The sequence below is a fragment of the Dama dama genome, chromosome 5, assembly GCF_033118175.1.
Source record: "Dama dama isolate Ldn47 chromosome 5, ASM3311817v1, whole genome shotgun sequence".
Classification (NCBI taxonomy): domain Eukaryota; kingdom Metazoa; phylum Chordata; class Mammalia; order Artiodactyla; family Cervidae; genus Dama; species Dama dama.
The window spans coordinates 4,901,810-4,924,808 of record NC_083685.1 but is presented as its reverse complement, the minus strand read 5'-3'; the positions used below and the strand labels follow the sequence as shown (position 1 = coordinate 4,924,808).

At 46.3% G+C, this 22,999-nt stretch overlaps 1 protein-coding gene across 1 annotated transcript in view; it reads left to right on the top strand.

Moving 5' to 3' along the window:
- The window catches only part of KREMEN1 (kringle containing transmembrane protein 1), a 54,563-nt gene that overhangs the window by 26,137 nt on the left and 5,427 nt on the right, over positions 1-22,999 (top strand). The window contains exons 4-8 of the mRNA XM_061141617.1: positions 12,709-12,833; positions 18,644-18,797; positions 20,334-20,666; positions 21,451-21,609; positions 22,697-22,781. Coding sequence (XP_060997600.1) covers positions 12,709-12,833; positions 18,644-18,797; positions 20,334-20,666; positions 21,451-21,609; positions 22,697-22,781 — 856 coding nt within the window. The remainder of the gene's footprint in view (positions 1-12,708; positions 12,834-18,643; positions 18,798-20,333; positions 20,667-21,450; positions 21,610-22,696; positions 22,782-22,999) is intronic.

Below are 22,999 nucleotides of genomic sequence, written 5' to 3'. Positions count from 1 at the left end.
TGGGATGCTGGCACTGCAGGACCTCACTTTAAGCAGCCAGGTTAGGGTTGGGCGGAAGGAAAAGTTTGCATGCGTGCGCACACACACACGGGAATTCTCATGCACATCAGTGTTGCTAAGACATCGGTTTTAAGAAAAAAGGTCAGGAAATAAGGTCTGAAGAAAATTAGACGGGGCCAGATCATGGTCTGGGTACAAAACCTGACCCAGAAAGACAGTGATGAGGCCTGGGGGAGTGCCAGAGTCAGAAGGAAGCCCTTCTCCATTGCTTCCTCAGCCTCTGTGTCAGGGATTCGGGGCGTTGTTCCTCCCTCCTAATCTGGGAGAAGTTCTCTCCTGGTGGCATCATTCTCCCAGACTTGCCCTAGGAGGACGCCAGCAACAGCACCTCTGCCACTTGGGACCTTTGGTCGGTGACCTCACTGGCTTAAGTTCCTTTTAATTAAATGACACCCTGACTTTGTTCAAACAGATTTGTTTTTCCTTACAGAAATACAACCCAAAAGAGCAGGGTTTGAAAGCTTCTAATTGTGATCCCTAATAAGAGTTTTTAAAGTTCAATTTCAGTGTATGTGCTACCGAAGTGAGCACTAGAGCTTTTAAACTTGAGACTTTTGAGTAAAAAGCCAAGGGCACTTTGGCAATGATGGTCAAGGCAGGCTCTCAACTACAGAACGTGTTTTGCTTCTGTCAGCACTTTGTGCATTTTAATGTCAGCACTGATTTTTTTATGTTTTAGCTTTTTTCAGTTATTATTGAGTTCCTCATATGTGTAAAGCACTTATATTCATATTACCTTATTAACCTTTTCAACAATTCTGCGAAGCAGGTGGTATGTTCCCTCCCTCCTGCCCTCCTTGGTCAGAGGAGAAAATGAAGCTGGAGTGGTTAAGTGATTTGACGAGGATTACCCTCTGAGCCAAATCGGATTTGAGTCTGGGACTTCTCATGGCAAGACCAACCAGTGCCCTTTCCCTCCCAGGACTTGTGAACAGCCCCATTTCCTTTATTTCCTTAAAAGTGGGGGGCTTGGGATGGAACCAGACTATAGTTGAGGTCATTCTTGAGAATTTTTCTTTGGGGATTGTTTGGGAATTTGAGTTTGAAATTCTGATAGTATGCTGAATTATTAGGATTGCCTTTTCGACATTGGGGAAACCAAAGGATTAACTCAGTGGCGACAGAGGGTCTGCAGTTCAAGCTGTTAGCTCCAATCCATTCTCTTTTCTCCTCTGAGTTTGGGAAATCCCTAGCCCCAGGAGTAAACAGGCTGCGATGGTATCCAGGAAGCACTCACTGCAGGCAGAACCGCTCTGGACGCTGTTGGGCCCGTCTCCACGGGTGTTCCCGGTCCAGCTGTTCTCAGCTGGGAAGGGGCTCCCCACAGGTGGACCCTTGGCATGAACCCACACATCAGTGACCTTGTCCCAGCCTCAGGGTCTCTCCCAACGCTGTGTTCCCATTGCTCTGAACTTCACCTTGAAAAAGACGCATCTCTGCACGTCACTAACGCTTTACAGCTAAATGCTGAAACCTCAAACTCTAGCCCATAGCCAAAGCAATATTGACACTGAAATGAACATTAGCACTGCACTTTATGCAGTCTCATTTTCCGCCTTTTCTCTCTTTGAAACTACAATTACATAACCTTTTTATCTAAATGAACGTTTTTTGATAACCAGAATTAGCAGTCAGAATCCTGTTTTGATGATTTATTTTCTATGTTTGTTTTCCCAACTGGACTAAACTGCTCAAATACCGGCACAGGTTCTGGAATCCCTGTGAGGGACAGACCTTAAGGTGGCGGGGACCCGAGGTTTCTCTGAAACCTATATTTGCTCAGTGGGCTCTCTCATTTAACTTGGACTGTATGTCTGTTTACGGAGGGTGCTGATAGAGTTTATGGGGGCTTTCCCCCCTCAAGCAGTGTATTTTAACAGTCTCCCACAGCCCCTCACACAGTGTAGGCTGTAACAGTTTAGGTCAACTGCTCAGTCGTGTCCAACTCTTTGTGACCCCACGGACTGCAGCACACCAGGCTTCCCTGTCCAACACCAATCCCTGGAGCTTACTCAAACTCATGTCCATCGAGTTGGTGATGCCATCCAACCATCTCATCCTCTGTCTTTGCCTTCTCCTCCTGCCTTCAGTCTTTCCTAGCATCAGGGTCTTTTCTAGTGAGTCAGTTCTTCGCATCAGGTGGTCAAAGTATCAGTCCTTCCAATGAATATTCAGGACCGATTTCCTTTAAGATTGACTGATTTGATCTCTTTGCAGTCTAAGGGACTCTCAAGAGTCTTCTGTAACACCACAGTTCAAAAGCATCAGTTCTTCGGTGCTCAGCTTTCTTTTAGTCCAACTCTCACATCCATACATGATTACTGGAAAAAACCATAGGTTTGACTAGGCAGACCTTTGTTGGCAAAGTAATGTCTCTACTTTTTAATATGCTGTCTAGATTGGTCATAGCTTTTCTTCCAAGGAACATGTGTCTTTTAATTTCATGGCTGCAGTCACCATCTACAGTGATTTTGGAGCCCCCCAAAATAAAGTCTGTCACTGTTTCCATTGTTTCCCCATGTATTTTCCATCAAGTGATGGGACTGGAGGCAGGCTGTAAATAGATGCTCACCAAATATTCTTGCTGATGTGACTGTCATATCTCTCCCAGGAAGAGACAACACGATCCAGTGGAAAGAACTCGGCCTCCAAAGTCCTCGACCTTAGGTTGGAATCATCACTTGCTTATAGCTCACGGCAAAATGACTCTCCTCTCCTAGCCTTGGTCTCCTCATCTCTACCTTCCAGGGTCATTTTGAAAATTAAATAAGTAAAATACACATGTCTCCGAGTCCAGGGACCTAGCAGAGGGTAGGCAGAAAAGTACAGGCAGGGACTGTGGTGGCCTGTGCTACCTCCACGGCGTGGACTACCACTGGCATGTTCCTGATATCCTGTTCCTAAACAGGTTCTTCCTGACCTTCGTTTTATTGCTGTCTGGTCCTGTGCTATCTGACTGGCCTCAGGGCCCTGGAGTGTGCCTCAGCTGCTTGTCCAGAGGCTGTTCCCCTGGGGCCTGTGTGGCCCTGTGCTCAGGGAACACCCAGGGCCCCGAATTCCTCTGACAGTGCAGCTTTATGGTTTCAGGATAGGCATATCTCGATTACTCATTGTTTTTGGCAGTGGATATTATTTAATTTCTTATTTAAAAATTCAGACTTTCTGAGCCAAGTGGACATTTTCCTCAGCGACAGTTATATACGTTGCATTTCCAAAATGTTCTAAAGCGTATTAATAGCTTAAAAAGGGAAAATCATTCAGATCAGTAAGGACAGTTTTACTGACAATCTTCATACCAGCACCAGTAAAAAATACACATGAACATAAGGAATAGTCTCACCCTCAATCTTATGATGTACTTAGGAATCTGAGCTATAAACACAGGAGAAAATTGGAGACCAGCCACCAATTATATAAATAAGATTGAGTTATGTGGTAGAGAGCTGTGAGTTTTTGAAGTTGAGAGGGCTCAGTGAGGGTTGGGGAGCTGGAGGCATCATTAGTGAGAAAGGCCAGAGGGGCTGGAGGGGTCAGGGCCCCGCAGGTCAGGGAACAAACAGCCAGACAGAGATGCGGAGGAAAGACATGGGACTGCTGTGTATGTTGGTGGTAGTTACGCTGCCTAAGGAAATGAGTGGACAGAGAGGAACTGGGTGGGAACCTTGAAAGCCAGGGCTGATTAGATTGGGGCTCACATACAGGGAGAGCCCTCCTCATTCAGGAAGATGGGCCCAGTGTCGTTACAGGGTGGGTGGAGGAGGGATGTTTGGGGAGGGGAGGATAGGCGTAGATTTCTAAATGGAGGGAAGAGGGCCTGGGCTGTGGTGGTGGCAGCGAGATCATGCAGGAAAGTTTCATCCAAGACGCATTTAGTAAGGAGTCAGAACTTGATGACAAGTGAGATACATACGGCATGAAACAGCAGGACGAATAAAGGATGCCTCTGTGGTTCTTTGCCTGGGATGTTTGTGGTGTCCAGAAAAAAAGTTTGAGTCAACAGACTGAGCTCTTCTTCCCAGAGACACAGCAGTACCGTACTGTTGCTCCTGAACTCGGACTGACCTTCTGTCGAGTAAGGTGTTTTGGTTGTCTGTTACTGCATCACAGGCCACCCCAAAGCCCTGGTGGCTTAAAACAACAACAGCTTGTTGTATCTCCTCACTCTGTGGGTTGGCCGAGTTTCAGCTCGGCTGTGTTCCTTTCCTCCTGCTCTCATCTGGGTTCATTCAGGTGTCTGCATCCATTGGGCCTCTGCTGGGGCTGGGATACCCACGGGATGTCCAGGATGGCCTCAGCCCCTACCTTGGCAGCCTCTCTTTCCAGCGGCATACTTAGACCTCTTATAGGGTGGCCGGTTTCCAAGAGAAGCTGCCAGTCCTCTTAGGGGGTGAACTCAGAAGTCCACCATATTCTATTAATCAAAGCAAGTCACAAGGTCAGTACTGATTCAAGAGGAGAGGAAATTGGTTCCACGTTGAAAGTGGGGAGTTGCACACATGTATGGGGAGGGAGGAAATGATTAGAGCCTCCTTTGGAGAAGGTCTACAACATTCTATCCCCAAAAATTAACTTTCAAAGAAGGAACTCCTGCCAGAGGAGAACTGTCTCTGTGATACATCAGGGTCGAATGGGGGTCAGGATCCTTAGGAACTTTTCCTGCCTTCCCCAAAGGTAAAATTTCATAGGGGAAGACAAGGCCTTGTTTACTAACCTATTTGGGTGAGTCGTTATGAGACTCAGAGACATGAGTAGAAGAATCAGAGTGACTGAAAATGAGAACTCATATTTAGAAATAAAGTTGCAGAGGGACTTCCCTTGAGGCCCAGTGGTTATGACTCCACGCTTTCACTTGCGTGGGGCTTGGTTTGGATCCCTGGTCAGAGAACTGAGATCCTGCATGTTGCACAGCATGGCCAAAAAAAAAAAAAAAAATTTGCAGAGTTAGAGTGGGGCCATGTTATGGAAGGACTTGGATCAAGCTGGCAGCTGGCAGGTTTTTAATGGAAGTTGTAGGGATAGAGGGTGCTCATGGTCGTGGGCTGAGAGTATGGAATAATCCACACCTAACCTGTTGATGCTCTGAGGGAAGTCTTTGAAATGACTGGTCATCTGATAGAAGGACTGTCAATGGCATCATTTCATGTGTACTTAATTCCTTATTCCCCTCTCCTCCAAAAGAGAGAATTCAGCTCCTGAGGCACCAGTGTGGAGGCAGAAGGTAGTGAATGACATTACGACATTTAAAATAATTAGCCTCACCCACCCGGCCCCCCCACCCTGCCCTGCCTTCTGTAGCGGGAAACTCATTGCCTGTTCTTGGGAACTTTCCCATCGAGGAGTTAGTAGAAGCCAGTATAAATATACTAGTTTCGGTGTTTTGTTAATACTTCCAAACAGTGTACATTGAAAACAGAATCATTTATTTGTTTACATAAAATTCTCCCGATGCGCTTCATCACACATTAGTGATCAGAAATGAGATGTAATTTCCCAGTCCCTGCCCACAAGACCTGAGTAGAACCTGACTGTAAGTTGAAGGAAGATTCGCCCTAACTCATGGATTGTGTAAGAATGAACTGCCGTTGGGTTTGATTGATTGTAGATGGATTGTGGTGTGGTGTATCTGAAGGCTATTGAATGCAACTTACAGTGCTTAATAAAAATCTTTATTTTTTAGTATAAAAAAGTAAGACAAGCAGTCGCTGCATAGTTTCCGAAGAGCCAGATTTTATTTGTAAGAAAATGTAAAAGGTGTTCCCAGAGCCAGGGTAGAGTTTTCTAAATGCAAGAGAGAAACTTTGCTTCCGGTTTCTTAAACAGATCTTGGATTTGGCAGTAGACAACACAATGATAGATCAGGACTTCCTACACAAATTACCAGCTGAAGATTTTTATTCAGATTGAACTTTACAATAAAGGGCAGACTTTCTTCTTTGTCAGGAATTGTCTGCAAGGAATAGAACTTACTCAAGCTAACTTGAGCGCAAGAGATTTATTGGAAGGGCATTGGGAGAATATCACAGAATCCAATCCCTGTGTCCCAGAACCTGGGAAGGAGGTGCCCACACTTACCATCTGTCTGTGGGGCCGCACAGTCTCCCTCTCTCTCAGTATGGCGTCCATTCTTCTTCCTCTTTGTGGACCAGTAGAATCAGTTCACTTTTCCAGTCATGTGGCCCAAATGTGGTTTGTTGCCTTAATCCAGGCTTGACTGAACCCCACAAGTCCTGTAGCTGCAGTTCACTGCCTAGAATCCTAGTTCCAACTTCCTGGGAGAGGGAGTCTGGTGACCCCAGTGGGGGTCAGCAGTGGCCAAGGATGGGGCTGATAGGCCTGCCCCCAGCCTACAGCAGGTCCTCCGAGACAGTGGTTCTCAGAGAAGGGCTGTTGGCCATGGAGGCCCTGTGGAGGTGTGAGCTGCACCATCACAGTGGGACCACAGTTATATCCAGTTGTAAAGACTGTTTAGCAAGTCTGCGTGGTTGATTCCCAATAGTTGCTTGTGGCAGTGAGAAGACAGTCGTTCCTGGGTTAATCTGAAGAGAGAACCATCTTCCCTCAGCTACCTCTAAAACTTTTGCCTCTGTCAAGAACCCTGAACCTCTGAAAAGGTTGTTGGTAGTTAACTGTCCCATTTTAAAGCACCAAGTGTGGTAAACAAGGGGTCCATTTATATTTATAGATGATTTTTAAAAGTTGAAAATGTGGAAGCCTCTTTGGTAAGAGAAAAAAAATGCATGACCAAGCCACAGGACTTTAAAGTGGTCTTGAAAGTAAAAAAGGAACTTGAGAACAAATATCCTTTTACAAATTGACTTTCCCTCCCCGCTTCTGGGAAGAACTCAGGGTGGGACACGGTCTGGAAATCCACTCAGCTGACCAGTCATGCTTTTGAAGACGACAATGACGTGTCTTCTCTGGCGAGACTTGGAGCCACACTTTCCAGTTAGAGTCAGCGGCAGCGACAGCCCTCAGAGGCTGGCCTTGCGGTGCACAGAGCACCGAGGGACTAACGTGTCTGCAGAGTTAGCCCCTCATCTTAGGGAGTCACTTTCATTTAGCTCCCAGACTGGCCTTATCAGGAGAGGGACGCCGAGGGACGCCAAGGAACGAGCCGTGGAGTGAGCACTCCCCACTCTGGAGCTGACCTCTGCTCTCCAGGGAGAACAGCCTCTCATGTATCCCCACTCAGGGCCCTTAGCCTGGCTGAACTGTGGCTTCTTCTCGGTCACCTAGGAAACCCATCTCCTGTCTGCCTTCCTGAAAGGGCTCTGGGTTTCGTGGGAAAGGCTTGCATGGCAGTGTACTGGATCTACCCAGATGTAGAGGTTAGCATTTTAATATCTGGAATCAAATCCAGTTTTCCAAGATAACTGCCTTTGATCTTATCTTTTAATTCAGTGCTGTTTTACTCTTCTATCAATCCAGCAGGTTATTCTGGTTTGTGTGGGAAATGATGAAAGCCTTTTTGTATGTAATGATAACAAACAGCATTTATTCAGCACATACTATATTGCCAGGCCTTGTGGTGTTTACTTTATTTACATTATCTAATTTTGATTTTCACAAGAACCCTTTGAGGTCCTTATCACCCACTGTGGATGAACCCGAGCTTAGAAAGGCCGTGACGGAGGGACCCAAGTTCACCCTGGGGTCCGTCTGTCGAAAGCCCAGCATTTGTGATTGTTGCAAAATGCTGGTTGCTTCTGGACAGGTGATGGTAGCACCAGCGCTCTTCAGAACATTGCCAAGAACTGGGAAGTAGGCAAACAAACAAAAGCTCTGAGCTACTGTATGGACAGCTGAAATCGAGAAGAAAACATAGAGGCCTTCCCTCTTTCAGAAACTATTATTTTTCACACAGTTCTAATAAGCTCGATAGTTTTGTTCTAAGCCTACTTAGTTTTTAGTGTTAATCGCTCAGTTGTGCCCGACTCTTTGCGACCCCATGGACTGTAGCCCGCCAGGCTCCTCTGTCCATAGAACTCTCCAGATAAGAATACTGGAGTGGGTTGCCATTTCCTTCTCCAGGGGATCTTCCCGACCCCAGAATCGAACCTGGGTCTCCTGCATTGCAGGCAGATTCTTTGCCATCTGAGCCAGTGAAGTCCATAAGCCTAAGCCTGAGAAGCAGCAAATTAAGATAAGCCAAGACCACAGGCACTGACAGTAGCAGGTAGACATGAAGACTCCTTCCAGTGCTAACGTTCTGAGGGTTCAGCAGCCCCAGCTGTAACCAAGGAGACAGATTAATTATTAGAGTCAGACACAAGCACATAGAAAAGCACACAGTCTGGGACCATTTGGTGACATACATCTGGTGACCTCAAGCCACCAAGAAACAAAGTACGTAGGTTAAACCAAGTTGTTGTTTTTAATTATCTAATGCATTTTAGAAAAGTTTCATCCAAAATGATGAAGATAGAATTTTACCTTTTAAAGTTAACCTCTAATGGAGAACCTGGTTATCTGAAGTGGTGTTTCTAGCTAGCCAAAGAGGACAGTGAGGAGTCAAAACCTAAGTGGTCATCAAGATGCAGGTCAGCTCTCCTCTCTGCTCTGCACTTTTGACTCCCTGCTGCCTGACAGGTACCTTAACCCATACTCTCCATGAGTTCAGCTGGCAACATGGGACACATTTGTTCATTGAGCACCCAGTTTCAGGGCACCTTCTGTATGGCTGGGACCATGCCAGGCCCTGGGAATACAGTGGTGTGCAGAAGACACAGTCCAGCCCTTAAGTTCATGGTTAATCAACGAATGAGACATAAACAGGTGTTTAGAATCAGGTTTCGCACAGGCTGCTACAGGAGCACACCACAGGGGCGTACAACCTTTTCTGTGGAGTGGGAGGATGATGGGAGGTCCATGGGGCTTCCCAAGGGGAATGATGCTCAGGCTGCCATCCTAAGCAGGGAAGAGTGTTCTAAGCAGAAGGAACAGCTTGTAAGAAAGGCCAGAGGCCAGAGAGCCATGTGCATGTGGGCAACTTGCAGATACACTATAATGTATCTTGGGTTTCATATAGAATGTGAGCCAAGGGACAGAGAGAGGGGTCATGCTGAGGTGGTGGGATAGAGGAGCAGCGTAGATCAGGTAGGGCCTTGGGTCCCATGTGAGAGAGTTTGGACTTCATCCTGAAGGATGACCCGGGAGGTCTGAGGGTTTCAGGCAGGGCCCCTACATACCTCTGTAGCTCCTGCTGCCTTCCCATCTCTCTTTCACTGGTCACACTCACTTCTTTGTGTTCCTACAAAAACCAAGGTCATTCTTGCCTTAGGCCTTTGCCCTTGGCCTTCCTTCTGCCTAGAATGTACTGTAAAGGTTATTCTGGTTGCAGTGTACTAACTAGATTAGAGTAGGTGAGCCTAGAAACAGGGAGATGGAACAGGAGGCTGCTAGAATGGTCTTAGTGGGAGAGGTGTGTGTTCTCAGTCATGTCTGACTCTTTGCAATCCCAAGGATTATAGCCCATCAGGCTCCTCCGTCCATTGAATTTTCCAGGCAAGAATACTGGAACAGGTTGCCACTTCCTGTTTCAGGGGATCTTCCTGGCCCTAAGATTGAACCCACATCTCTTGTGTCTCCTGCATTGGCAGGTGGATTCTTTACCACTAGCACCACCTGGGAAGCCCCGAATGGGAGGGGACAGTGGCCCAAACCAGGGAAATAGCAGCCTGGATAGAGATGTGGACAGGGGTCTGAAGTATTTTGGGAGGTAGCATGGACAGTGTCTGGCAGGCAGTTGACAGCATATGAAGGCCATCGTTGTCCAGATGGAGGGAGCAGCAGCAAGGTGTGGGCTGGTTTCCAGGCTCTGTCTCCCTGGGGTGTTTGGGAGCCTCACAGCCCTACTGGAACTGAACATGAGCTCCCTGAATTTGCTCCCCGAATTGTTGTGAATAAACCTGATAGGTTCCAGCTGCATCCAAGCAAACCACGACCTTGTTTGTGTCTAACGTTAACATTTGTGATTCTGTGCCTAGGGCTGTCTATAAATGAATACATAATAACATGCCTATTTGTGAGCATGGAATGGAATAAATGAGACAGAAATCAGAGTAAATGACCAAAATGATCACGATCAAGTAGCTCTTATTAAAAACCATTAAATGCATGCTTCAGGTTTCCATGTGTAAGGCCCCTTTAACAAGCTCAGCTTATATGATACACCCCTAACTAGAGATGCTTAGCTTCCTGCATTTGTTTAAACGCTAAAGCCCAGCCATTCCCAATCCAGGCCCCCACTGAACACTGAACTCCTACTGCCTAGATCTTTTCTGTTTACATTTGCTACTATAGAGATTTGGTTTGTTTCCTAAAGATGCATTTTAACATTTGTGTGGTGAGCCGCATTTGTTATATTTGACCCATGTGTGACGCAAGGGAGAAGGGTAACCACTTGGCTTAGAAGGGGGAGGTTAGCTTTGGGTTAGCTTCCTGCCAGTTTAAAATGAGCTGGTTAGAAGTAGATGGTGGCAGAAATTGAAAAGTGTATGTGTGTGTGTGTGCACGTGTGTGTATTTTTATGTGCCAAAAACTAGTATGTGTGTAAAGTTTCCTCAGTTGGGCCATGCTGCTTCCCAGTCTTAAACAAAAAGTGCTTTCTAAGAATCTATATGTCTCACTTTGGAATTGGATAATATGTAACTCTGACTGGCTTAGAAGTGCTTCTAGGACCAGACCTCATTCATGTCTTATATCTTGAGTGATGTGAACTGTAAGGAGCCAAATAGAGACAGTAGGGAAAGGGCTTCATCTGATGGTGGAGTGATTTCATAAATTAATAACACAGATGAAAAACTAAGGGGCAGAGAGGTCCATTTGTCCATTATTGTTTAGTCGTTAAGTCGTGTCCTACTCTGTGTGACCCCATGGACTGTAGCCCACCAGGCTGCTCTGTCCACGGGATTTCCCAGGCGAGAATACTGGAGTGGATTGCCATTTCCTTCTCCAGGGGATCTTCCCGACACAGGGATCGACCCTGTGTGTCCTGCATTAGCAGGCAGATTCTTTACTGCTGAGCCACCTAGGAAGCTGTAATTTGTACATGACTCACAATACATTCCTTTATTCAGTGAGCATATATTTAGATGCATGTTATTTAGGTATGTTAGTCATCTATTGCTGTAACAGATTACTCTAAAAATTTAATGAGAACACACATTTATCACCTCACACTTTCTGTAGGTCAGGAAATCTGGACATGGTTTAGCCGGATCCTCTGCCTCAAGGTCTCTGGTGAGGCGTCTGCCAGGGCCAGGGTCTCATCTGAAGGTTCTGCTGGGGAGGATCTTCAAGCACACATAGCTGTTGGTGGGGTTCAGTTTCTGCAGAAACTGGAAGTCTCAGCTCCTTGCTGGCTATTGGCTGAAGGCCATTCTTATGACCTCTGATGTGATACATTGCCTTATTAGAGTATATAAGCCAAGAAGGCAGTAGAGAGAGTCGACTGGCAAGACCAAAGTCACAGCTCTTGTAGTCCAGTCACAGAAGTAGCTCCCCTCAACTCTACCGCATTCTGTTGGGCAAAAACAAGTCACTTGTCCAGCCCACACTCTAGGGGAGGGAATCACACAGGGGCACAAACACCAGGAGGTAGGGGCACATATATTTAGATTTCTTTATTCTCAGTTGCAGCTTTTTCTGCTAGACCAGACCATCTGACTTTTGTGGTTGTGAAACGCTAATACATCCACTGTGGTAAACAGAATACTCCCCCTCCCCCAAAAGTCTGTGTTGTAACCCCCAGAATCTTCAAACATCTTACCTTACATGGCACACGCGATGAAGATGAGAATTTTGACAGGGGGAGATTATCCTGAATTACCCCGGTGGGCCAGCGTAATCACATGGGACTTGTAACAGAGAGGCAGGGGGATGAGAGACACAGAAGGTGAGCTGATGACAGAAGCAGGGGGGTAGGCAGAGCCTGGAGTGGTGCAGCCACAGCCAAGCCATGGGGGCAGCTTCTTCAGGAGGCAGCAAGGAGCAGGTTGTGCCCTGGCACCTCAGGAGGAGCCAGAGTTCTGCTGACACCTTGATTTTAGTCCCCTCATACCCATTTAGTACTTCTGACCTCCCCAAATGTAAGAAGCTGGATTTATGCTACTTTAAGCCACTAGGTTTGTGGTCATTTATTGCAGTGGCAACAGGAAAGTATTAAATTCACGAAATGACCTGGTAAAACCAACTTGTGGGACTTTTGAAGGGACTAGGGCGTGCTCAAGGCATAGGATTACCATTCTATGGTATTGGAAGAATAATTGGAAGAAAGCCTTCCAAGTGCTTTCTTTTTTTGCCCTCCAGTGACTCTGAGACATAATTTACATATTGCAGCTTCTCTGTTTTTAGGAATCTATGCTTGGTTCTCGTCAAGACTAAATTCTATCAATATTGAACAAGTAAAAAAATGTCTTAGGATCGGTTTTATGGGCTTCACATACTCGTCGAAATAAAACAAAGATAAAGCAGATAGCAGAGGACCCCAAGACTTCCATTTTTAATACTTGCTGCTTGCTGTTTATTTGCATTTTAGGAGTGGAAATATTGGCTGAGATGAAAGTACCTGGCACAACATGCCTTTCCTTCTTGGTGTTTCACAGCCAGATGTTGTGAAGTTCTTTTGTTTTTCTTTTTTTTCTCCAGTGCCTGGAAACCTTGGCTGCTACAAGGATCATGGAAACCCACCTCCTCTAACCGGCGCCAGTAAAACGTCTAACAAACTCACCATACAAAACTGCATCAGTTTTTGTCGGAGTCAAAGGTTCAAGGTAATTGTTCTGTGGTTTTATATCTATGGAAAAAGATAAAGGTCTAAATGCATTCTGCTGAGATATCATTTAAAATGTATTTAAATCATTTAAATTGTTAAAAACAACAACAACCTGTGAAGCCATTACAATTGTGCTTTTCTGCCAAAGAGGAGTTGGAGGAAGATTGGGGCTTGGGATGCCGGGCGGGAGGCAGCACTCTGTCCAGGGACTGAGGGAAAAAAGGAAACGCCCCTGTACCTGCAGCCAGCTTGACCTCCAGCAGAGTCACGTGTTTCCTCGAGCCCCTGTGTGTTCTGAGCAGAGACGTCCCTGGCTCCAAGGGGTGGATCTGAGAATAAGCCAAGGTAGTGGTTACTACTTTGATTCATTAAGGGGCCCTTGCCTGGATACCCGTCCAAAATAGTTTCTTTCCATCCTGTCCATTCTTCTATCTGAAAGTCATTCATCAGTCATTAAGGTTCAATAATGCTATTGTTTGTTATATCAAAAAAAGAAGTCTTTTCCTCCCTCCTCTCCTCCCTCCCTCCATCCCTTCCTTCCATCCTTCATTCCTTCCTTAATAATTTCGTCAAAAGGCCATTAATCAGGCCCAAGCAAGGAGAATAGACTGGCAGTGCTCAAGGCCTGTCTGAGGCAGGGGCTGAGCAAGGCAGTTGGCCCAACATGATCAAGCGATTGGTTGCTTGCAAAAGATTGAGCATGTTAAGTAAATCTATGGAGGATAATGGGAACCAGGTTTCTCACTATTAGAGAAGGGGGCCAGAGAAAACTGGAATGAAGCCTGCAGTGTTGGACAGGGATTGACGTTATTAGTATAGCATGGTTCTGATACATATGTAGAGAGAGATATACAGAAATAAATATATAGGACTTGTGGTTATTGTCCAGTGATTAAGACTCCACACTTCCACTTCAGGAGGCACAGGTTTCATCCCTAGTTGGGGAAATAATATCGCACATGCCACATGATGCAGCGAAAGAAAACAAAAAGGAAAGAAACATAAATATAAAAGTATGTGTATATGTGTTTGTATATACATATGTATTTCCTAGCTCTTTCCACTAAGAGGGCCTGGGAACAGTGACATACTGAAAAAAGAGCTACAGTACTGGCATAAAGATGGACATATAAGCTGAAGGAAATAGACTTTAGAGTCCAGACATATTATTATTTATGGCCATATTATTATTTATATTAGTAAATAATAATTTATTATATATAAAGATATAGTATATAATAAATATATGTTATTTATTATATATGTCAGAGACCATGCACTATACTAGTAACGTCAATCCCTGTCCAACACTGCAGGCTTCATTCCAGTTTTCTCTGGCCCCCTTCTCTAATAGTGAGAAACCTGGTTCCCATTATCCTCCATAGATTTACTTAACATGCTCAATCTTTTGCAAGCAACCAACAGCTTGATTGATAGTATTATTTGTGGCTGATTGATATTTGTCAAGGGTACCATATCATTCAATGGGAAAAAAGCAGTGTTTTCAGCAAACAGTGCTGGGACAACTGGATATCCACATGGAAAAAAATGAAAGTGGACGCCTACCTCATATATGAAAATTAATTTAAAATGGATCACAGACCTACATGTAGCAGCTAAAACTATAAAGCTTTAGGAAGAAATATGGGTACAGATATACATGAGCTTGGATGAGGCAATGATTTTTTCAGTTAGGATACCAAAAGCACAGATAATCAAAGAAAAAATAAATTGGACTTCATCCAAAATTTAAAATCTCTGTGTATCAGGGACACTATTAAGAAAGTGAGAAAGCAACTCACGGAATAGAGCAAATATTTGCAAAACATATATCTGAATAAAGATCTAATGCCAAAAATATATAAAGAACTCTAACAGTGTGACAGTAGAAAAACAGCCCAATTAAAAAATGAGCAAAGGATTGAATAGATGTTTCTTCATAGAAGATGTACAAATGGCCAATAAGCACGTGAAAAAGTACTCAATATTCTACCTATGTTACACATAATAATACACTTCATGCAGTAAAGATGCTCAGTATTACTAGTCTTTAGGGAAGTGCAAATTAAAATCAATGAGATACCATTTCATACAATAAATAACCTAGGATGGCTGTGATTTTTTTTTTTAAGGACAAAAACAAATGTTAATGAGGTAGAGAAATCACAACCCAGAAACCCCATTTCTAGATATTTACCCTAGAGAAAGGAAAGCTTATGTTCACACAGAAATATACACAAATGTTTATAGCAGCTCTATTTTATAATCACGAAAAACAAAACAACTCAATGGGTTAGCAACCTGTGGTACATTCATGCAATAAACTACTATTCAGCAAACTATAGATCAGTTCAGAGGAACCTCAGAGACATTATGCTGAGGGAAGGAAGCCAGTCTCAAAATATGATTCTGTGTATAGTATGTCTGAATCTATTCTGACTGCTGTACAAAATACTTGATCTAAACCAAGCATTCACTAACACAACATTGTAAAGCAACTATATTCCAATTAAAAACAGACAAGAATTCATTTCTCAAAGTCCTGAAGGCTGCAAAGTCTAAGATCAAGGCTTTGGCAGATTTGCTGTCTGGTGATGGCTTGTTTCCTAGTGCATAGATGGCTGTCTCCTCACTGTGTCCTCATATGGCAGAAGGGGAAAGGGGGTCTCTTTTATAAAGGCTCTAATCCCATTCATGAGCACAAGCCCTCATGAATCACCTCCCAAAGATTCCACCACTAGGTACCATCACATTGGGACTTAGCTTTCAACATATAAATTTGCAGGGGAGGGGCAGACATGGACATTTGGTCTCTAGCATATGACAGTGTTAAAAAGTTAAAACTATAGTATGAAAACTAGTGTATGACCTCAGTCAAATCCCTTACGATTATACAGTGGAAGTGACAAATAGATTCAAGGGATTTGATCTGACAGAGTGCCTGAAGAACTATGGATGGAGGTTTGTAACATTGTACAGGAGGCTGTGATCAAAATCATTCCCAAGAAAAAGAAATGCAAAAGGGCAAAATGGTTGTCTGAGGAGGCCTTAGAAGTAGCTGAGGAAAGAAGACAAGTGAAAAGCAAAGGAGAAAAGGAAAGATATACCCATCTGAATGCAGAGTTCCAAAGAATAGCAAGGAGAGATAAGATAGCCTTCCTAAGTGATCAGTGCAAAGAAATAGCAGAGAACAAGAGAATGGGAAAGACTATTTCTTTTCTTCAAGAAAATTGGAGATGCCAAGGAAACATTTCATGCAAAGATGGGCACAATAAAGGACAGAAACAGTATGGACCTATCAGAAGCAGAGTTATTAAGAAGAGGTGGCAAGAATACACAGAACTACTATACAAAGAAGATCTTAATGACCTGGATAACCACAATGGTGTGATCACTCACCTAGAGCCAGACATCCTGGAGTGCAAAGTCTAGTGGGCCTTAGGAAGCATCACTATGAACAAAGCTAGTGGAGGTGATGGAATTCCAGCTGAACTATTTCCAATGTTAAAAGATGATGCTGTGAAAGTGCTACACTCAATATGCCAGCAAATTTGAAAAACTCAGCAGTGGCCACAGGACTGGAAAAGGTCAGTTTTCATTCCAATCCCAAAGAAAGGCAGTGCCAAAGAATGTTCAAACTACCACACAATTGCACTCATCTCACACACTAGCAAAGTAATGCTCAAAATTCTCCAAGCCAGGCTTCAATAGTATGGGAACCAAGAACTTTCAGATGTTCAAGCTGGATTTAGAAAAGCAGAGGAAGCAGAGATCAAATTGCCAACATCGTTGGATCCTAGAGAAAGAAGAGAGTTCCAGAAAAACATCTACTTGTGCTTTATTGACTATGCCAAAGCCTTTGACTGTGTTGATCACAACAAACTGTGGAAAATTCTTATAGAGATGGGAATACCCCACCACCTTACCTGTCTCTTGAGAAATCTGTATATAGATCAAGAAGCAACAGTTAGAACCGTACATGGAGCAACGGACTGGTTGCACATTGGGAAAGGAGTAAGTTAAGGCTGTATGTTGTCACCCTGTTTATTTAACTCAAAATAGAGTACATCATGCGAAATGTGGGGCTGGATGAAGCACAACCTGGAATCAAGATTGCCAGGAGAAATAGCAACGACCTCAGATATGCAGATGACACCACCCTTATGGCAGAAAGTGAAGAAGAACTGAAGAACCTCTTGATGAAAATGAAAGAGGAGAGTGAAAAAGCTGTCTTAAAACTCAACATTCAAAAAACGAAGATCATGGCATCCATTCCCATCACTTCATGGCAAAGAGATGGGGAAAAAAATGAAAATAGTAAGAGACTTTATTTTCTTGGGCTCCAAAATCACTGCAGATGGTGACTGCAGCCATGAAATTAAAAGACGCTTGCTCCTTGCAAGAAAAACTGTGACCAACCTAGATAGCATATTAAAAAGCAGAGACATTACTTTGCCAACAGAGGTCCATCTAGTCAAAGCTATGGTTTTTTCCAGTAGTCTTGTATAGATGTGAGAGTTGGACCGTAAAGAAAGCTGAGCACGGAAGAATGGATGCTTTTGAACTATGGTGTTGGAGAAGGCTCTTGAGAGTCCCTTGGACAGCAGGAATATCAAACCAGTCAATCCTAAAGGAAATCAGTCCTAAATATTTATTGGAAGGACTGATGCTGAAGCTGAAACTCTAGTACTTTGGCCACCTGATGGGAAAAACTGGCTGATTGGAAAAGACCCTGATGCTGGGAAAGATTGAAGGCCGAAGGATAAGGGGATGACAGGGGATGAGATGGTTGGATGGCATCACTGACTCAATGTACATGAGTTTGAGCAAGCTCTGGGAGTTGGTGATGGACAGGGAAGCCTGGTGTGCTGCAGTCCATGGGGTCGCAAGGAGTCAGACATGACTGAGTGACTGAACTGAGGGGTCATAGAGGGGAACTACAGAGCAACAGCACAAGAAAGCTTACTGCACATGTTCCGTGTCCTGATTGTAGTGGTGGTTGTACAAATTTATTCATGGGTTAAAATCCTTAGGCCTGTACACCATACGAATAGTTGTATTGTATGGTAATGTAAAAATAAAAATGTTAAATAGGGGATTTCCCTGGTGGTCCAGTGGTTAAAAAATCCACCTGCCAAAAAAAAAAAAAAAATCCACCTGCCAAAAGAAAAGTAAAAAACAAAAAAAAAGGAAAGAGAAAATCCACCTGCCAATGCAGGGAACAGAGGTTTGATCTCTAGTCTGGGAAGATTACACATGCCACAGGGCAACTAAGCCCTTGCATCACAACTCCCGAGCCTGCGCTTTAGAGGCTGTGTTCCAAAGCCACTGCAATGAGAAGCCAGCTTACCACAACTAGAGAGACCTGTGCACAGGAACAAAGATCCGGTGTAGCCATAAATAAATCAATTAGTTTAAAAAATGTATTACATAGGGCCTACAATAAGTTTGCAATAAGCAGTAACTTCAAAGCATTTACCACCTGTCACATAGTAAACATTCAGTAAAATGTTTAGCTGTTATTAATATTTCAAGTTAATGGGATCCCTGCCTTTAACAGAGTTAAATACAGTATAATTGCAAACATAAGTGAGGGATGCTCAGGAGGGGAAAACTGTGGTGGTACACATTTACACAGTTACAAGTCAGCATGTAGTGAAGTGCGGTGAGAGTGGGGCGGGACCAAGGCAGAGAATCAGAGAAGGTGGGCTGGGAAGACAAGGTGCTTGCTTGCCGAGGGGCTGACCCAGCCAGGTCACCTGACACCCCGACTGACGCTTACCAAGTGCTACTTCTCTGTCGTGGCAGTTTGCCGGGATAGAGTCGGGCTACGCGTGCTTCTGTGGAAACGACCCTGATTACTGGAAGTACGGGGAGGCAGCCAGTACTGAGTGCAGCAGTGTCTGCTTCGGAGACCACACCCAGCCCTGTGGGGGCGACGGCAGGGTCATCGTCTTTGACAGTGAGTATGCTCTGGGCCCTGCGCTACCCAAGGTTGGGGAACCCTGGGCCAGGGGAGCCGGCCTGCCCATTGTCTGACCCTGCCTCCCTGCTATGCATTCATTTACCTGCAGTACTTACTAAGCACCTACTGCAGGCCAGGGGCGGGTGGCTTTTGCCTCTGTTATTCCTCCAAAGGCAATGAGTCTTCTCCTGGTTACTCTGACAAGAGTAACAACAGCTCCCAGGGACAGACAGGGGCCTGGGAGCAGAAGGGTGTGTGGCCCCTTCCTCTCAACTCCAAGCTTTTGCTCCAGGAGGGTTCTGGAAGAGAGCAGGGTATCAGGCCTGTCCCCCAGCAGCAGCTCCTCACCTCCTGCCCACTGGTCCCACCAGTGGGAACCCTTTGGTCTCCTGCCCCACCCCAGTCATTCTCATGGGCACCGGGTGGAGGCCTACACAGGAATGCGTGCAAGTGAGTGCAGACTGTTGTGTCCGGGGCTTCTGGGCATCCTGGACTGAGAGGCTGGTCCATAGTCAGCCTTTAGAAATTTGTTAAAATTTTAGCTGCTTTCTTTTTCCTTGCTTTCATGGTGGCCTGCTCTCATTCTTGTGCTCTGTCAAGGATGAAGCACTTTGTGTGGCCTGACTCTCCTCAGAGGCGCTTCTTACTTTTTAGAATTAAAATCCCTTGGTTGTCTTGAGATCTCAACCTTCTGATGGGTTGAAGAAAAAGTTCTGAGCTTCTTCTCAGTGTTAGGATGGAAGCAGCTTTCTACATCCTAAAAGGAACTAGGTGCCCCACCCCCGAACCTGGCCTGCTTTGTAAATCCTGTGCCTGCCCTTCCTCTTGAGGACTTTGATTTCTAGGCTCTCATCTTCACCTCACTACTTAAGACTGTGAAGTGGTGTGTCCCCTTCCCTGAACCTGCTGCTCAGAACCGGGGGTCCAGATATTAGATGTGCTGGTGCAGAGGAATGAGGGAACTTCCTGTCTGCAGAAGGTCATTTCTTGTGCCACAGTGTCCCACTTCAAAAACAAGTGTGGCCCCCTCCCATGAGCCTTGCACCCCTCAGGTATCCGGGAGGCCCTCACTTCACTGAGTGACCCCGGCAGAGAGGTTTGTGTTTTCATGGGCTTTGTCTCTTCTGTCCTCACACATTCATATGATACGGGAGCAGGCGGTGGTCTCTCCACCCTCAAAGAGAACCGAGAGGTCTGGATGTGAAGGGAGCCCCTGGGATCACACAGCCCAGCTGGTCCCGAACCCAGACTCTCTGACTCCAGCCTGGCCCCCGCCTGGGCTGTACTGCCATGCTGTGTGCTCACTCTGAGGTCTCCTGGGGGAAAAAAAAAGCCTCCCGTCATTTGTTCAGGGTTTAAGCCGCTCATTCTGTGATTCGATCCTGAAACATAAGATGGCCTGGTTTTGCAGACAAAAAAACAACATCCTAGACTGGATCCCGTCAGCTCAGAAGCTTCGTTTGTAACAGGTTGGAAAGCAAACCCCACGGCCGAGCCCCTGTGTGAGGGCTGGCGTCCTTTTGTCTCCTGCAGCTCTGGTTGGCGCCTGTGGTGGGAATTACTCGGCCATGACCTCTGTGGTGTATTCCCCTGACTTTCCTGATGCCTACGCCGCGGGGAGGGTCTGCTACTGGACCATCCGGGTCCCAGGAGCTGCTCACATCCACTTCAACTTCACCTTGTTTGACCTCCGGGATTCCGCAGACATGGTGGAGCTGCTGGATGGCTACACCCACCGTGTCCTGGTCCGTTTCAGCGGGAGAAACCGCCCACCCTCGTCCTTTAACATCTCTCTGGATTTCATCATTTTGTATTTCTTCTCTGATCGCATCAATCAGGCCCAGGGATTTGCCGTCTTATACCAAGGTAAGGTCCCGGCCTTCTCGGGCCCCCCTTGCCCCTCGTTATGACGTGCGGAACTCAGGTGGTTCTTGCATGTCAGGAGCTGCCCAATCAACTTGCAGGTTTTCCCACTTCCTGTTTTATAACTTGTACCTGCTGCATGATACAGAAAAGAGATGCCACCTGTGAGTTTTGCTGTTTTAGTCATTCTCATGACAGTTTTCATGGAAAAGCTAAAAGAATAACTAAAAGAGCTGAGATTGGTAGAATCAGAAGGTTCCAAAGAGGTCATTTGGTTCATCCTCCTGTTTTTGAACCGCCTTGCCAATCACCAGAGCCTGGTTCACTCAGACCATCCTAACATGGAGCTATGCCCCCGTACCGTGGACATGTGTGCTGGGTACACAGAGGGCATCCATGACCTAGTCTCTGCCCTGGACATCAGAAGCCTAGACAAGAGTTCAGTCAGTGTCTGGCTCCAGTGTACAGGTGGGACAGGCTGGAAGGACAGGTGGGATTGGGGCAGACAGATAGGAAACAAGAGGGCCTTCCAGGCTGGGGGACCGTAGCTGCAGAGGCACAAGGGAAGAACCACCCTAAAGCGTGTCCAGGAGTCCACGCAGAGACCTCAGATGGCTCCTTCAGAGCCAGAGCCTGGCAGGTTCTGCTTTGGGGCCGGGGTGGGGGTGGGGAAGCCAGGGGAGAGAATCGTCTCCAGAGAAAATGGCCCCCCTCTTCATAACCAGTACCGCCACCTCTTTGGCATCTCCACCAGCTTTCCCCCAGCTAATTCCTTTTGGTCTTCCAGCCATCAAGGAAGACCCACCACAGGAGAAGCCCACTGACAACCAGATGCTGGCCGAGGTGATCACGGAGCAGGCCAACTTCAGTGTGAGCGCTGCCCGGTCCTCCAAAGTCCTCTACGTCATCACCACCAGCCCCAGCCACCCACCCCAGACTGTGCCAGGTAGCCGTTCCCAGACACCATCAAGGGGGTGGGAGCCACAGAGCTTGGCAGCAGCACCCTAGGCAGTTACAGAAACAGGGTGCTCTTGAGTGTTCCCTTTTCAAGGCAGCTTGGGGGTCCTGGCCCCATGACTCTGTTTGTCTTGGCCTTGGAGGGACATCTCTTTGGCTTGATTCCTGAGTCCTTAGGCAGAGTGCTCACCTCCTTTAGGACACAGTATTTAATAAGCTCATCCAGTGTTTTCCACAGCCAAGTTGTAGCTCGCTAAATGCATCAGCAGTTGCCAGAGCTCTTTCCTCAGTCATTGGGCAGATGTGTAAGTGCTTTACTGATGCTAGGCTCTGTTGTCGCTGCTGGACTGTACAGAGAACCACACAAAATCCCTGCCCTCCTGCCACTTGTAAGTGGGAGGAGAAAGACAAGAAGCAAAATGAGAAGTCAGATAGTGACCTGAGCTGTGAAGGTAGGCCCCACAGGAGTAGGGTAGAGAAGGAGCAGTAGTCTTGTGGGCCAAGCTGGGTGACCTGATCGGGCACAGACGGTCACTCCCTCTTTTCTGCCAAGGAAATTGCAGTCTTTAAGAGCTGGTAGAGCTGCAGATCCCATTAGTGGTTCTCCGCTTTAAAGGTTTTCCCCTGCAGGACTCGCAGCAGGGAGTCAGGCACGAGAGCCCCTCCCTGTGTGTCCTGTCGTTTGTGTATCTAGCATCTCACAGTTCACACAGCCCGTTCCTCAGATGAGGAAGCCGGGGCCCAGAGAGCCGTCACACGGTGGTCCCAGGGGTGGAGATGGAACGTGTACCACCCCTTTTGACTCTGAGTGGAGTGTGCTTTGGGCCACACTGCCTGCCTCTCTCCACAGGGGAGTCAGGAGCCAGGCGAGGTGCTCACAAGGCGCCCCGCTCCAGCTGCATGCTGTGGCCGCCCCCACCTGCCGGGAACTCCTCAGCCAGCCTGCCCCCCAGCCCCCTGACCCCAGGCCGCCAGGGCTCCCTCAGGGCTCCACACAGACCTCCTGAAAACTGAGCTCACACCCAGCCCGAAGCTCACCCCTTGTGCACACTCACCCCTGTGTTTTACACTTGCAGGATGGACAGTGTATGGCCTGGCAACACTCCTCATCCTCACGGTCACAGCCATCGTAGCAAAGATACTTCTGCACATCACGTTCAGGTGAGTATGGGAGCTGCCCGGCCCCAGGAAGGGAAGGTAATTTCTACCACGTTTCAGTTGTCTGAAACACTTGTAACGTCAGAACACAATTCCAAAGCGCTCAACACGGGGCAGTGTACGGCCGTAGACATTCCTCATTCCGTGTAGAGTGAAATGTACAGCTGGACAAATCTCTCTAAGGTTTGAGGGATTGTGTTTGCTCCCCCGTCTAGAGGATA